Raw genomic sequence first — 16,315 nt, 5'->3', positions numbered from 1 at the left:
AAAAAAATCATAGTATAAACCATCAATCTACACCCAAGATTTAATTTGAAATTACATATATTCTTTATTAACAGATTTATAACACAATTTTACTATAGTCTTTGAGTCCAAGATAGTTTAGATAATATTTGGTCGCTGAGGAAGACATAAGTTATAGTAAGCATCCTTGTTCCAAAAGTCTGGGCCCTTCCATCCACACCAGCCCTAGATTTGGGAGAAGGGAAAAAAGTTATAGGACTACATGATCGAAATTATAATATTTTATAATTGTGCTCTGTCAGCAGGATCTTAGAAAAGGACTCTAAATACCTATAAAATTCAAATAGTTGAATTCCTGTAAAGCATAGAACAGTAACTTATTGGGGTCCATTTCAGATAGAATTAAAAATTTTTTTCATTCTATAACATTTAACCATGGAAATCATAAAAGAAGAAAAGCTTCCTATGGTAACTGTTACCCCAAATACTGCATTTCACTGATTCTAAGATGTATAGTTTAAAATTCTGGAAGTTGATGGCATGTAATAGTCTCACTGGCAGTCTGTTTTCTCAGGAGTACATAGTATGAACCATGCAGTGGCATCTTAGCGGTGAGGACATGCGGTGCTGAGAAATCTGGGTTTGCCCCTTGAGTTGTGTTCTGGCTGTTCGTTTTCCTCAGGTTGTAATCACTGCACTTTCCAGGTCAGTATTAATGTTTTTACCCAGCAGAGAAGATTACTTTTAAACAAAATCTCATTGTGAATATAAAAGTTAATCAGATTTCTTCTAGGCCCTTTAATTTATTAAAGACCCAGGTAACAACTGGTCTGCGTTATATCATAATGAAATGATAAACTTTGTTTGCAAAATATTTGTATGGAGGCTAGGAGGACCCTCAAAATACCACTGAGTGGGTGACAAGTAGGGGTCTTACTCCTTATCCTAACCACCTTGGAAGTTGCTAGGTAATCTGGCAAGAGACCTGTAGTCAAGGTTCATGGTTTCTGTAGAAAATAGTGTGTTAGTTTTGGTTTTTAGTGTGGAGGTGGTAGGGTTGAATAGAGACGTTCTTTAATTTTTTTGTTTTTCGAATAGCAAAAATGGGATACACACTAAAAATTCAAATGGAATTAAAAGTAAAAAATTTTTTAAATCCTCTACCAGTTTTGAGACCTGTTTCTATACATAAATAAGCTTTGTGTTATCGAAGTTTTTCAGAAAACTCCAACTTAATGTCCTAAAATCCATTTTCTTAATTATAAATTTAAGAAAAGGCTTATACTACTTCTGTTTTAATCTTTTTTGTGATTTTTTCATGCATGTAGGCCTTGTCCAGGTAACCAGAGTCAAATTATTTTTAAGAGAAGGGGGTAGGCGGGTACCTGACCGGAAACTGATGGGAGTAGAGAGAGGAGCCATGCTTCTTTCCTTTGGGGTGACTAACCTGGGAATTCCAAACAGACAGGCTCCATAAGCAGGTAAAAACGGGTCACACAGAGGCAGAACTCTCCCTGGCGCCCCTGCTGTGAACTGAATATTTGTATCCAAGAGTCGTATGTTGAAATTTAATCCCAAGTGTGGTGGTATTTGGAGGTGGAGCCTTTGGGAGGTTATGAGGTCATGGGGGTGGAGACGTCATGAATGGGGTTAGAGCCCTCATTAACGAGGCCCCAGACCGGCCCCTTAGCCCTTCCACCATCTGAAGACAGTGAAACCACTGCTGACTATGAAGTAGGAAGAGGGCCTCACCAGCCACTGAATCTGCTGCTGCTCTGCGCTTGGATTTCCCAGCCTCCAGAAATGAGAAATAAATTTGTTTATAAGCCACCCAGTATAGGGTATTCCGCTACAGCAGCCGGAATGGACTAAGATAACACCCTAGATTCTTGAGTTAAATGAGAGTCTATAGTTCTACCGGGGTGGCCATGCATTGGCTTCATAGTTTCTTTGATGTGTTAAAAGAGCAAAGGGTTTTTTTGCAGTTGCAAAATTCTACCGACATATAAGTAGCAAAGGAGAGAGCAATTCTAAGAGAAAGTAATCACAGACAATGCCTTTATCTAATTGCTTCACAAAATTCCACCTAGGTAATTCTGTCGAGTGCAAAGTCCTTCAAGCCAACCAGAAAGACTTGATTTTATGATCTTTATCATGCTTCTAATTAAAATAACTAGGGCTTCTCACTGCCTTTAAGATAATATCTACACATCTTGCTTCTCTGCCTGGCTCACAGTGACTATCCTTGATTTAGCTCCTGCCTAGCCCTCCAGCCATGCCTCTTCACCAGCTCTGTCCTGCTAAAACTACCAGAGTTCTGGGTGCATGCCCGGATCTCCTTTCCCTGTCTCAGAGTGATCCCTCTAGAGGATCAGCTTTGTAAACTCCACCTCAGATGCCATATTTTTTTCTTTGGAATCCTTTTTGGACTCTTCTCTAGACCAAGAGCTGCTTAAAGACCTTTTTTAACACCCCTAGAGCTTAGGACAGTGGATGGCACATATTAGGTATTTAATGAATTAATATTGAATGAATACTTTGGTACAGAAAGAGTAAATATTGCTCCTGTCCTCAGTAAGACACCTGTACCAGGCAAAACATTTCACTGATTTCAAAGTCCAGATGCTTTGAAAGAGAAAAGCAGTGGTGGGGTTAGGGTGGAGGTAAAATTTTAAGGACACATTTAATTATATCCTGTTAGTATTTACAGATACTTTTAACATTAGCAAAAGGCTTTATTAAACTGGGGATATAAGAGTCCAGCTATATGCACACTGAAGCTCTATACATAGTAAAACATCTTATCTTTAAGGCTTTAGTATCTTTTCAGCTTCTAAAAACATCTCACCAATGAATTTCAATGTTAAACCATCCAATTCCCCAGGATTCTACTTAAAAAAAAAAGTGATCTAGCTAAACCACAACTTCAAAGTTTACAGAAACTTTTTATTGGTACTAAAGATATTGACTTAAGTGACAACATGACAAAAATGAAGGGTAACCGCTAATAATAGGATATATTCATTAGTTTATTGGCTGAAAAGATTGAATGCATTCTTTGTAACTTTACTGTATTTGGTAAAGAATATAGAAGTTATTTAAAATTCAAGTTAACTATGTCTCTAACACTTGCCTCCGAAAGATTTAGTACTGAGTTTTCATATGTGAGAATTAGTTGCCTGTAAGTTAGAGTTATGTCTTCTTTAGCTGATATTAAAGCATCAATACTTTTATCTGTCTCAAGTTCAGCTCCTTTACAGAATGAGGTTAAGTTTTATGTGTAAATAAAAGTAGTCAAGTTTTCATCATGTCCAGCATACTGCCTAGCTATTCTTGGTTAATTCTAAAATTATAAGGGTTATATAGTCCACTCTCCTATTTCAAAGCATTGATAAACCTCAGTATTTGTGTTTATTCAAAGCTGTAAAGTCTCCAAAGGAGTATATATTTGAGCTTTGTGTTCTATTATTAAGTATAGTAACTGAGAAAGTGTTTATAAATCCAACATAAATTTTGTCTTTTGCAATTTACTTTAGTTCTCTCTTGTCCTTGCTATCTAGATAGAACTACTCAGTCAGCATTAGACTACCTCCATCTAGTGAGAGTCACTGCCCTTAGTTTATAATCTGTCTTTTGGCTAACAGCCAGTTTGCTATCCTTTTGTTCTGGGTTCTTTGCGTTGTATCTAAATTTGTGTTAGATACTTACCTTTTCCAAAATAACTTGCAGATCTTCAGCACCTGTGTAATGTGGATCTAAAATCAGAAATTTTATCTGCCCTGTAATCTCATTCCATGCAACTCCTAGTATTGTGTGGGCCAAAACTCCTCCCCCTATATAAGAGGAAATAGGCAATATGAGAGGCATATTTTATCAATCTCAACTTCCTATTCAATTTCAATTTTAAAATAATATTTTGCCTGTTAAACTAGTACAGCATTAAAATTGGCCTACATTGTAAAAGACCGAAGACAATGTCAAATACACTCTTAAAAGATACATTAAAAAAAGATAGTCATATCTGTAATCAAAGATTTATATTCCATTGCCACAACCATGGAATTACCTAAACTGGATTTAGAAGGGGTCACAGAGGGTCTAAACTCCTCCCCAGAGTAACTGCTGTGGTCCTCTGCTCTGAGGACCGCCAGTGGTACAGCCCATCACTCATTCAGTTCTTGCTTATTTTCTGCCAGAATCTGCCTCCCTGCATTGCTTATACACCAGCCTTAACTTACCTTCTGTCATAGGATAAGTCTTATTCCTCAGAGAATTGTGATTAGGTCAGCTAATTCAGTACTCTTATTTTACAAATAAGGCCCCAGAGAGGTTAAGCAATTTGCAAAATGTCACAGAGCCAGCCAGCCACGTTAGTGACAGAGCCATGACTTACAAAACTCAGTTGAGTAACCATTGCCTGTTTTCCAAACTGCTCTCAACTCTTTAAATATCTGAACCTGGTTATTTCTCTTCTTAGCCTTTATTTCTTCTGGTTATTATAATATTCTTTTGTAACGTCCCTCCTGCTTTGGAAATTTTAAAATAAATATCCAGAGGTCAGTATGTATGGTGTAAAAGCTGATTTTGAAGTGCTTAAAAATAATAGATGTTATGTGACAGTTAATATTTATATAAACAATAAGTTTTACGTATTCTCCACTTTATCAAAAGAGCCTGAGATGTCCAAAACACCTTACCGATCATGACTGGAGTTCCTTCACTCTGGAAATGATTCGCCAGTTCTCGTCCTTTAGAGGCCAGTTCAGAACCTTGGCTAGAAAGAAACCATTTTCTGTCAGATGAACTATTGCTAACACTAAAGTCAAGTAATGAGCTTGGAACCAATGTTCCTACCTTTTTGTTCTCTTCTTTTGGTTATTGAAAAAAACAATGTAAATTTAAATAAAATTAAGTGGTAGGGAACTGACTGAGAGCAATTTAAAGCAACATAAGCTCTCTAAATATCTAAGTGTGCTAAGAAAGAAGCAAGAAGAGCTTCCTTTTTGCTTGTGGAACTGCATAAAGAAGGTCCTGGATTTAGCAAGAGATTGAGAGTGGTCATGTTGAAACCCAGGGGGCTCTTAGGGGTGGATTTAATTTCTGAAGAATGAGTTTTAAATCCTGGGTTCTTGCCTTCTTGCCCTCCTACTGTACTTCCTCATCTTTAAATTGGGCTCAAAAAACCTCCTTTGTCTACATGGCAGGGGATTCCAGGACTAAAATAGACAATGTGAAGCCAGTGTAAAACTGCAAAATGTTTTCAAGTATGACATCATTTTTAGAGAATATTTCAATATCCTATACAATTTGTACTTTTGAGAAGAGACAGAAAGATGGACAGACGAAGGGAGAAATATTTTTAGAACAAAGGTACCAGCTGTTGCTCAACCTTACCTCTTGCTTAGTAAGGAAAGTATAAATAATGTCTTAATGTGCCAAAACTTCCACTTTTAGTCGTCATATGCTTCACTACTTCATCTGTCATTTATTTGTTAGCATAGATTTCTATAACCAACCCAAATTGCAATTGTGAGACCAGATCAGATATATTCAAGTACTTGGACAAAAAAGTATAGTGAGATTGTATTTATGAAGGTTGTCATAATAAGCTGAAAAATAAGGAGTAAGCTAGTTCTGGCCATAGAAATCATTCTTATTTGCTCATATTTTAATGTTGGAATTATGGTTAATATTAGAAGAAATGAAATGAATGTTTTATTCACATGTTATTAGTTTATTAACAGCCTAGGAAGAAAAAACGGAGGTAAACAAAAAGGAAAGTCACAGATAAACATTTGATTTTTCTCCTTTCAAGACTTTTAAAAAACTTGACCATAAAAAAACTGATTTTCTATAACTCCACTTAAAATTGACACATTTCCAAGTTTTCCTCTTCTGCACTTAAATTAGGCCTAGGTCATGTAAGCACATGTGTCCCAGAGTTTACACATAAACTCAAAAACCTAAACAATAAAAAATATTTAGGGTTAAAAAAGTGAGATTTAGAAAGTAATGTGGCAGTGTGGGGGAAGTGATAGGAGTGAAGACAGATGCAGGGAAAACATACAATTTTTCTATTATTTTACTAAAATGGCAAACTTGCTTTGAAGTTATTTCTCTGGTTTTCTTAAAGTGTCCTTACCTGACAAATAGTATTTTTGAAGTTACACCAATCAGTTGGTTCAGTACCAGCTGAACCTCGATAGACCCAATCCACTGCCGTGATCCAATGAACGTTGCTGGTTTGTCTCCAGCATCAACTAGAGCCTTTATGTATTGAAAAACAAAAAATCCAGACACAAGACAGCTATTAAGATTACATTTAGGGCATTTTCCTGATTACCAGTATCTCTTTTCCTTCAAAATAGAAATGAGTCTGTACCACGAGGTACTATTAATTATTAATGGTATGTTAGGTACCTGCTGAATTTCTCTGTGTGTTGGAATGGGTCTCTCTGTGTATCCCTGGTGTTTGAACCAAGAGCAGATAGTCTGCAGAGAGCGATAAGCACAGCCCCAGCCATTGTCATCTATCCGATCCTGCATGTAATGATGATAACCATATATGCCCTGGACCACATGAATCTATATAAAAATAATAAATATAGTAAAATATTAAGTTAAGATACATGCCCATATTCCATACATATACCCATGTCAAGTTTACTCAGAACCAGAGGGTCGCTTCAGTTCCTTGCAAAAATGGCTTCAGGGAACTACAGTTGAACATTATCCTTCTTGGCTTTTTATTAAATGTCCAAAGTCCTTACTAAAGGCTATAAGGCCTGTCAAGTCTGCCTTCTGGCCTCCTTTCTAACTTCACCTCCTGCCTCTTTACCCTTTATTAGACTTCTGCCACAGTGTGGTTTGGGTAGAATATGGCCTTAGTTAGCCTGAATTCTCAAATTCAGAATGATGATAAAATGGGACAAGACTTTAAAGAAATTAGGGAATGGGATTTTTGAAAAAGAAATGTGGTGCCTACTATCTATTCCTGCCTTTCTAGACCACTGTGTATTACTGCTATCTTAAGCAATGATTATTAAAAGAAATAGGTGGTACATTCTGTTTTGGGCATGATATATAGTATGAGTCAATCCTTACAATTTCCACTAGGTACAAACAGAAAACAACTATGACATTAATGATCAACTGACTCCCATAAATAATTATAAACTCACCATCCCAGTCTCTACGTTAGGTGGATTGAGATAAGTGTGTGGATTTCTAATGTAACCATCTTTGTATGGTTCATCTGGAAAGTGATAAGCATTAGATCTTTTGAAATAAGGTCTGTCATGAGGCAGATTGAAGAGATCGTGTAACTCCTAAATGATAATAGAATCAATAGAAAAGAAGAAAAATAAAGTTAAGTGATTCAGATTGCTAGTCAATTAATAAACTGAAGATATGACACAGAAAATTAACTATGTATTATAAAAATTATCAAACATACTTATGATTTTTAATTCATGAAGGTCAAAAATATTGAGATTTAAACTGAAGCGACATAAGATTTATTTTTATCTGTGCATATGGCTAGAAACAGGAAGTGAACATAAAGAAATGAAAATAATTTGTTAGAATGAAAGAACTGAGACAATTTAAAGTTAATTATTTGTTATAACACAGTCTGTTAAAATACATCCAGGCTAAAGACTAGTTTTCAAACAGCCTTATAAATGAGTAAATTATAATTAATAATGCTATAATTCCATGAAAATATTTTGAAAGGTCATGCTGAAAGTACCTAATAACTGTAAGAGGTAGTGATTAAATTACAGAGTAGAAATTGGTTGGATGAAACTAACCAAGAAGGCATCATCATAAAAATACATAGAGATGTTTAAAATGAAAAATAGTCCCAATTGTATTAAAATATGTAATAGTTTTAAAAGTGTGACATTTTCTTTTTCACATGTGCTATGTATTCTAGCAGTGAGATTGGAATCATCGGCCGGGGCAGGTGCTGCTTCTCCAAGTCCATTCATCTGGCACTCCGAGAGGGTTACAGTGTGACACCTCTTCTCAGGGACAGAAATTAGGGAGATGCTTCTATGATACAATTTGATGGGTGCCAGGTAAGGCCACACATTACAAATATATATTTCCAAAACCAGTCATGGTTTTTTGCCAGTCAGTCTCAGTTCTTTGAATGCTGATCATATGAAATGAAAATGTTACATATGGCTTAGCATAATTTTTTTTCAGTACTTTTGAAAGTTATATGAGAGCAGAAATTAAATGATATGTAAAACTAAGAGTCTGTTTCCACACTTCTATATTACATCATAAAGTAATTTCCATTTATTGAAAATATATAATTAAGTACAAAATGAGGGATAGTCTTATTTTTTCTAAGAGTAAATGAATTGGTTTTACCTTCCGATAGGCCTGCAGCTGACCATCTGGAATTCCTGATGGATATGAAATTGTCACAAGATTTTTTTCCCCTGGTAATAAAAAGTGCAGTGGCTCAGGGACCACAATAGATGTTCCTTTCATATATTTCCAGATGCACTTCTCCATATCAGTTAGTTGATTATGAATTGCATCAACTAGAAGTTTACGAACTCTGTGGAGTTAATATTTGTTATTACCAAAAGTTTTAGTATCTATGATAAATGAAAATGTAGAGTAAATACAGTAAAAAAACTCAACTGGACCAGGTTTATTAAAGGAGGTCTACATTATGCAAAGTTAAATAAACTGTATGTGTCCTGTGTAGACAAAGGGAAGCCCTATAGGTTTGGCACACTACCCTCCTTCCTCCAAATAAACATTTCATAACTAGATGACTCTTAGCTTAATAATAAACAAGGAATAAACGATAGTAAAATCAATGGCAACATTGGGTATGTCTGTATGATATTTAAAAAGGGGCTCTGATTACTTTGAGGAGGCGTCCTCATTTACATGTGACAGTAGTACTATAAAATACTTACTTTCCCCAGGTTTCTTCTGGAGCAACAGATAGAACAGCGTCAATGGGTAAAGTCATGGTCACGTAGTGGTGGCCTCCGCTTTCCCTCTCAATGATGGGGGTTACAGCTGCCAGAGACGTGGACATTTCCAGCATGAGATCTATATTTACTATTTGATGCTGGAAAGATAAATATAGTCAACTCATAGAATGTTGAACGCTAAATAAAAAGGTAAATAAAAGAACTTTCTAAGGACCATGTAAATTGTAAGTAGTTTAAAAGCACAAATCTTCTCTTAAAAAAAATTCTCCTCTGCTTCAAGATAATCTGAGAAGTGGAGAGTGAGTGAGGAATGAAGGTGACATCAGACTGCCTGTGTAATACTGATGGACGTTAGAGCTGGTATGGGTTCACCAGGCTTTACTCTGCTCACTCTCTCAACTTTTGTACCGACTTAACAATTCAAAAAAATACCAAATGACCAAGATACAATAACCACACACTAAAGGAACTTTTAAACATATTTTATGACTGTATTTCCCTGGTCTAAAGACATAAAGAACTTAACACTAAACTCCATTAGTAGGTTTGATTTTGACAGTGCTATGGAACAATTCTGAAAAATATTTCCTTTATATTGAACAAATTTAGCAAAATAATTGAGGGAACCGGAAGCCAGTTTCTTATTGGGGAAAGCTTAGGAACTATGTGTGGGTGAAGTAGAAGTGGAGGTGTAAGTAGGTTTTACATCAATAAATATGAATGCATGTGTGTTTGTGTATATGTATAGTATGTATGTTCACATTTGTGTGTTGCTTGGACAAATGGCTGATTCCTGAGCTGGAACAGGGAAGGACATGATGTGCCTTGAAAGTACGTGGAAAAGGTAAGAAGTACTCAAAAATAGAGTGTCAAAGGACATTGGAACCAGCGTAAAGAAGTTTCTGTAGGCCAAATCTTGGAAAACATAAGCCTTAAAATAACCAACTGATAGTAGCAGGTTATAACTTATTGCATAAAAAAAGAATCCACGCTTCTATGCAAATAATAAATAAGGAAAAGGAAGAGCTCTTCCTCATAGTATAATGTCATATAATAAATGTAGGTGGAAACAAAAGACTTAGAAAAATCACCATTTTGCAACCAGGTTAATGTAGGATTCTGGCAAGAATTATCAATTGATGGTAGAAGTGGGTAAAAATTTGATGAGGAATAGGATATATCTATATCTATATCTATAAAATCTATATCTATAGACTCAAAGTATCTTTCTGGGAGATGCTTAATAATTATAAAGGAAAAATAGTACCTTCACAGTGAAGAACACTGGTAGATGCCATCTTAAGTGATGCAAGATAACATCACCAGTATTAGGAACACACAGATGGCATATGCCTCTCTGATACCATGTGCTCAGGACACATAACATCTTTGGTATTCCTGCATGACCTGAATCTAACCATGAAGAATCCTAAAACAAACCTAAACTGAGGAACATTCTACAAAATAACTGACCTGCACTCCTCAAAATGTTAAGCTCCAACTACTGGGAATTCTCTAATCATTATCTACAGTCCATCATTTTTTTTCCGCTCCACATTTGTAAATCTAACAGTTCACGTGGCCACCTCACCGGTGTCTCAAACACAAAAGGACCAAATTGACCTCATGACTTCCCCATCTTCCCTCTTTACCCAAGCAAGAAACCGGTCATCTCATACCCAATTTGTTTCCAAGTAAAATCCATTTTGCCCCCTAAAGATCTCTTGCAACCATTCCCTCCTTTCTTACCACAGCTACTGGTTTAGTTTGGCTTCTCCTGAAGTGACCCCTGAAGTAGCTGCCTCGCCAACCTTATGTCCACCCTATTTTCCCATGCCAGCCTAGAAAAACACTATAGTTGTATTAACTTCGTACAACTTCCTACCTTGAAGTAGTTGCTCCATTTTTTATCTCCAATATCTGGTACATGCCAAATACTCCACAGCATTGACTCAAAATCAACAGAACCAAGAACCATGTCAGAAAAGTATATCATTTATTATTTACTATCTCACACAGCATATGATGTGTCACTCTCCCATTTCAGAGTGATTCCTTTTTATTTTAAATAATTTGTAAATGTACTCACAAAGAGAATCCAAAAGAACCTTTTAAGATATGTATTATAATAGGATAAAAGTTTAGATATGTAAAACAGATACAGCCTTGGGCAAGTCACAATCTTTCTTGACCTCAATAATATGATCGGTAAAAAATAAGAGTTGGGCTAAATAATCTCTGAGATATCACACAACTCTAAATTCAAGGATTTAAAATTTTTACCACAAAAAGACAGGTGATTTACTTACCATGTCTGATAACTTTTTGTCTTTCTTTTTCATGAATTTTCGTTTTGTATCTTCTTCCTGTTCAAATCTAAATTTTTAATACACAAAGATGTTTATAATATGAAGAAATATTTTGAAAACATGTCTAGCAATGTTCAGACATACTCACTGAATAAAGCGCATTATGTTCTTGCAAGCACAACTATCAGTCAGTTCTCCTGGGATGGTATTTATGTCACTGTTAGGCCATATGTACACTGAACTGTGGCAAATTCTGAACACAAGTACATTTGAAGAAAGCTTGATTGACAGGTCACTCAACACATGTTTTAGTGCTTTCTTGGTAAAAATTTCTAAAGTAAAAAAAAAATAAGTAGAAGTTAATAAGAAAATTTAAATCTTTTCAACATGAATGCTTCCAAACACACAAAAGTAGAGCATAGGAAAACTGACTCCCAAATACCCATTCCCCAGATTTAATAATTATAAGAACATTTTTTTGGCCTTTTAAAAACACTTAGATAAAACTCACTTTTTTGACATGTACAATTTAGTTGCTTTTAGTATATTCACAAGGTTTTATATCATCACTATCTTATTCCAGAACATTTTCATCCCCCACAGAAGAAACCCTGCACTCTGACATCAGAGGGCATCCCCTTTCCCTGTACACTCAGCTGTGGCAGTCAGTAACCTACTTTTTGTCTTTATAGATTTACCTATTCTGGATACTTCTGTATAAATGGAATCATACATTACGTGGCTTTTTATGTCTGGCTCTTTTCATTCATCATATTTTCAAGAATCATCTGTATTGTAGCATGACTCAGTACTCCATTCCTTTTTATAGCTGAATAATATTTCTGTGTGTGAAGTGTGTGTAACACTGTTTATTGTAAAGTTGATACACATTTGGGATGTCTCTACTTTTTGGCTCTCATGAATAATGTTGCTGCAAACATTTGTGCACAAGTTATTGTGTGGATATATGTTTTCAATTCTCTTAGGTTATCACCTAGGAGTAGAATTACTGGGTCATTGGTAAATGGATATTTGGGAGTCTGTTTTTTTATGCTCTACTTTTGTGTGTTTTGAGAAACCACCAAACTGTTTTTCAGAGCAGCTATACCATTTTATATTCCCACCAGCAATATATGAAGATTCCAATTACTTTCAACATATCATATTACTTATAGCAATAAAACTTAAATGAAATTTAAATTTCTTCATAGGTTTTTCTCCTTGGAGTATATCCCACTAAGACTGTATATCAAAGTACTGTGTTCTCAAGTCACAGTGTTTCTCTGTATGGTACGTCATCAACCTGATATTTGTTGCATTTCATTTTCAGGGATTCTCTTGTAGCTTAATAGAATTTTTTGAATATGTAAAACATTTTCGTGGTTCCAAAGTCAAAACTATATAAGAAGATATACTTGAAGAAGAAAACAAAAAATACTTGTCCCAGCATTATACTTATAATCCTAAACCTCTTTAAGCCTGATTAAAATATTTATTTGGTTACCCCACTGATATCTTGATAAATAAAACATGGGGTTGTGGTAGAGAAAAGATCATTTATAACAAATCATATTTTAAGACACTTGATAGGTTTTATTTAGCATGTGGCATTTAAAGATTTTCAGATGCACTATAAGAGACAAACATAATATCTGAGTTACCTCCTGTTATATCTGAAGGACCATGAGGTACAAGTAATGTAAACTCGAACTACCAAATGCCTCTTGTGAATGTGCATTTGATATACTCTGGCATCTCAAACACAACTCATCTTCCTCCTATGATATCCTTTACCTCAGTTCGTGGCAGTAGCCCAAGTAAGAAAATGGAAGATACCCTGGAATTTGCTTATACAGACTCCTGATTTTTTTCCCCTAGTGTTCTTGTACCATTCCAAAACAACCTAGCAGTCAAGAGAGTGGGCTCTGGACCCTCAGGGTTAGACAGCTGCGTATCTGCCTGAATAAATCTGGTGCCTCATTTACACTGTGCTCCTTGTGGATATTTATATTGATGATGGGGATATCCTTTTCTGATCTGCAGAGGAGCCCCATGGTCTAGGGGTATGGTGCTAGAATACAGAGTCTAAATAAGTTTAAATTCGATTTCTGTAACTTATTAGCTATATGATCTTAGTTAATTTAGCCTATCTCTTATTCAGTTTAATTTGCAAAATGGAAAGAATCTTGGTATATTTCATCATCAATTTTATAATAAAGGAAAATTTTTTGGCAGACCCACCATTAGCAGTAGCTAGCTGAAAAGCTAGATCAAGGCCTCCTCTTATTCTGAAGAGTATATCCATAGTCTCTGAAATCACCTAAGACAAAGAAAACCAAAATTTGATTGTAAAACAAAACAAATTCAAATTCATTCTCATATAAGCTCATATAATTCATCTTCAGTTAGAATCTGAATTTAGGCTAAGGCCTTAATTAACCTTGACTCTTCTAAGTATTTCAAGAGTTAATATGAATGTTAATATGGCAAAAACCCTAAGTTCTAAATCAAGGGTTCTCAATCTTTGTTCTACATTGAAATCATCTGAGGAGCTTAAAATATTGATACCTCTGTACCCCAGAGATTCTGGTTAATTGGTCTGGGGAAGGTCTAGGCACAGGGATGTCTAAAAGTTCCCCATGCCAGTTATTTTAATGTGAAAAGGTTGAGGACCACTATTCTAAGACATTATTTCTAAATTATAGCCTTAACAATGACACAAAAACATCAGTCGTGGAGAACTAGCTAAATGGGAGGAGAACACTGAATGTAATATGGTAACACCTGGTGGTCAAGAGGATAAGAAACTAATACAACACTAATGGTGGGGGTATGAACCATAGAACTTTTCAAAGGGGAATGTGGCATTAAGAATCAAAAGCCTTATGTTCATATTCTTGGCCTAGTGATTCTGTGTTTAGAGATTCAGTCTAAGAAAATGTGCAAAACAAAGATTTAGGCATAAGGATGTTAATCTAAATGTCAACAACAGGAGATTGGTTAATAAATATGAATATTATACAACCACAAAAAATCATGTTTTAGAGGGATACTTAATGGCATAGGCAAATGCTTGTAACTTAAAAAGGGAAAAATGCACATGTAAGATAGAAGCTATCAGTAGTTCTTAAGTTGGGTCCAAATGATGAGTTTCAGGAAGTTGACATATGACAAATGACATGCATACTTTTGTTGTGGGCATGAGGGGATGGGGAGGAGGAAGGGAACCTCTGGAGAGAGGTTCCAAAGATTTCATCAGATTCTCCAGATATGTCTCAAAAAGGCTGAATAACCATACTACACAGTAAGAACCCTATTTTGAAATAAATGAGAGTAAGTACTAACATTTACTGAGCTCTTAAAATGTAAAAGGCACTGTACTAAACGACCAGACATATATTAAATGATTCTCAGAACATTACTAAGTAGGTTCCATTACTAGATTTATCATTTACAAATCCCTTGTCATATTTTTTAAGTTTTTTTTTTTTGCTGTTTTTTATTACATAAATGGTGGCCTGTTGAAAGGCCATACACTTTGCCCTGATTTTACTTCTAATAATTTATTCTAAGGAAATAGTCAAGATACTTTGGGACAAATCTAGCTTCAATGTTATCCATATATCTTACTGTTGTTCACCATAGCAAGGAAAAAAAAAAAGAAACCACCTAAACGGCTATCAATAAGACATCAGTTAAACAACAAAATCACCATACAGAATACTGTACTCACTTGAATAAAATATATGTAATGACAAAGATACTGATGAAGATGAAAGTTAAAAAAAGACAGGCAGTAGCACATTCTGTTGCTTACTATGTGATTTTGCACAATTTAATCAGGTCTTCTGTAAAATTGGAAAAATACACGACTTTATAGGTTGTGGTGAAGTACTAGAATCTCCCTAGACTTCTGAATTGAGATCCTCTCTAAAGAAATAATATTTAAGCTGAGATCTGAAGTATTAACAATTCCAAAGGAAAGATGGCAGCGGAGGTGGAGAAGCCCATTACAGGCGGGGGCACACATGGGTAAAGACCTGCTTAAAAGACCATTTAAGTAATAGATTACCGCAGATGGTTAGATCTGATGGCGGCAAGGACAGGCAGGGATGGTTAGAGTAGAGAGAGTGAAAACTGACAGCTATTTAGAGTAGAACCTATAGCACTTGATTATTCAGGAGTTGAGAAGAGGGAGATGTGAAAGATGATTTCTAGGTTTTCAGCACGCACAACAGAGTGGGTGGTGGTGCCATTTACTGAGATGCGGATCATTGGAGGAAAAGCAGGTGTGGGATGAGGGGAGGTGGAAATAACTCCGCTTTCAGCTTGCTGAGTTTTAAACACGTGTGAGTTATCATCCAAGTGGAGGCACAGTTAGTAGATATGTGGATCTGGAGCTCTGAATACAGGTTTAAGCTGGAGATACAAATTTAGGAGAAAGCATACGGTGTAAAGCAAAGCACCCCTGAAGAAAACCACACCTAGGAGAGGGACCGGAGGACCTCCAAGTGCGTTCACAAAGAGACGCAGGGAGGCGCGGGTCCAAACACGGATGAGCTGGGGCGGGGTTCCTGGCTGTGCGAGGCAGTTTCCCTCCGGCCCTGCCGGGGAGAGGCCGAGGAAAGGCGGCCGCGTTACGGTGATCGCGGCTGTCACTGTGGGTCCCGGCAGGATCAGCTCCTTTCAAAGGCTGTGAAGCCGTATTCGGAGGCTACCGAAGTCAAAGGGAAACTGCGGGGGTCGGTGGCGAGCAGAAGTACTCACCATGCCTGAGACGTGGCGATGACACTGACCCTGATGACCACCCACGGCTCGAGAGGCGGGCCAGGAAGTCGAGTTATAGGGGGCTGAGCCTAGGAAAGTTGACTACAACTCCCAAGATGCCCGGTGACAACGTCATGGGCTGTACCACACTACATCTCCTCGTGGGTGGATAATGGGGCAGGAGGCAGAGGATTTATTCTAGGTAAATTCCATTGGTTGACTCACTCCTATCCTGCAGACACTCAAAAATCTTTCTATGTGATTTTCGATGAGAATTCTTACTCTCTACATATC

At 36.4% G+C, this 16,315-nt stretch overlaps 1 protein-coding gene across 1 annotated transcript; it reads right to left on the bottom strand.

The window, feature by feature from the left end:
* Positions 1 to 22: 22 nt before the first annotated feature.
* UFSP2 (UFM1 specific peptidase 2) lies at positions 23 to 16,118 on the bottom strand. The gene is made up of 12 exons (XM_017643042.3): positions 16,022 to 16,118; positions 13,496 to 13,574; positions 11,403 to 11,586; positions 11,255 to 11,321; positions 8,925 to 9,082; positions 8,362 to 8,554; positions 7,161 to 7,307; positions 6,400 to 6,564; positions 6,122 to 6,246; positions 4,677 to 4,753; positions 3,688 to 3,812; positions 23 to 204 (listed from the first exon to the last, which is right to left on the bottom strand). The coding sequence occupies exons 1-12, from the start codon at positions 16,022 to 16,024 to the stop codon at positions 118 to 120; spliced, it is 1,410 nt and encodes a 469-aa protein (XP_017498531.2). The 5' UTR covers positions 16,025 to 16,118; the 3' UTR covers positions 23 to 117.
* Between the last annotated feature and the right edge of the window lie 197 nt (positions 16,119 to 16,315).

The sequence above is a fragment of the Manis javanica genome, chromosome 12 (genome assembly GCF_040802235.1).
Source record: "Manis javanica isolate MJ-LG chromosome 12, MJ_LKY, whole genome shotgun sequence".
Classification (NCBI taxonomy): Eukaryota; Metazoa; Chordata; class Mammalia; order Pholidota; family Manidae; genus Manis; species Manis javanica.
Note: the sequence above shows the minus strand (reverse complement) of the source record. Positions and strands in the feature narration are given on the sequence as shown.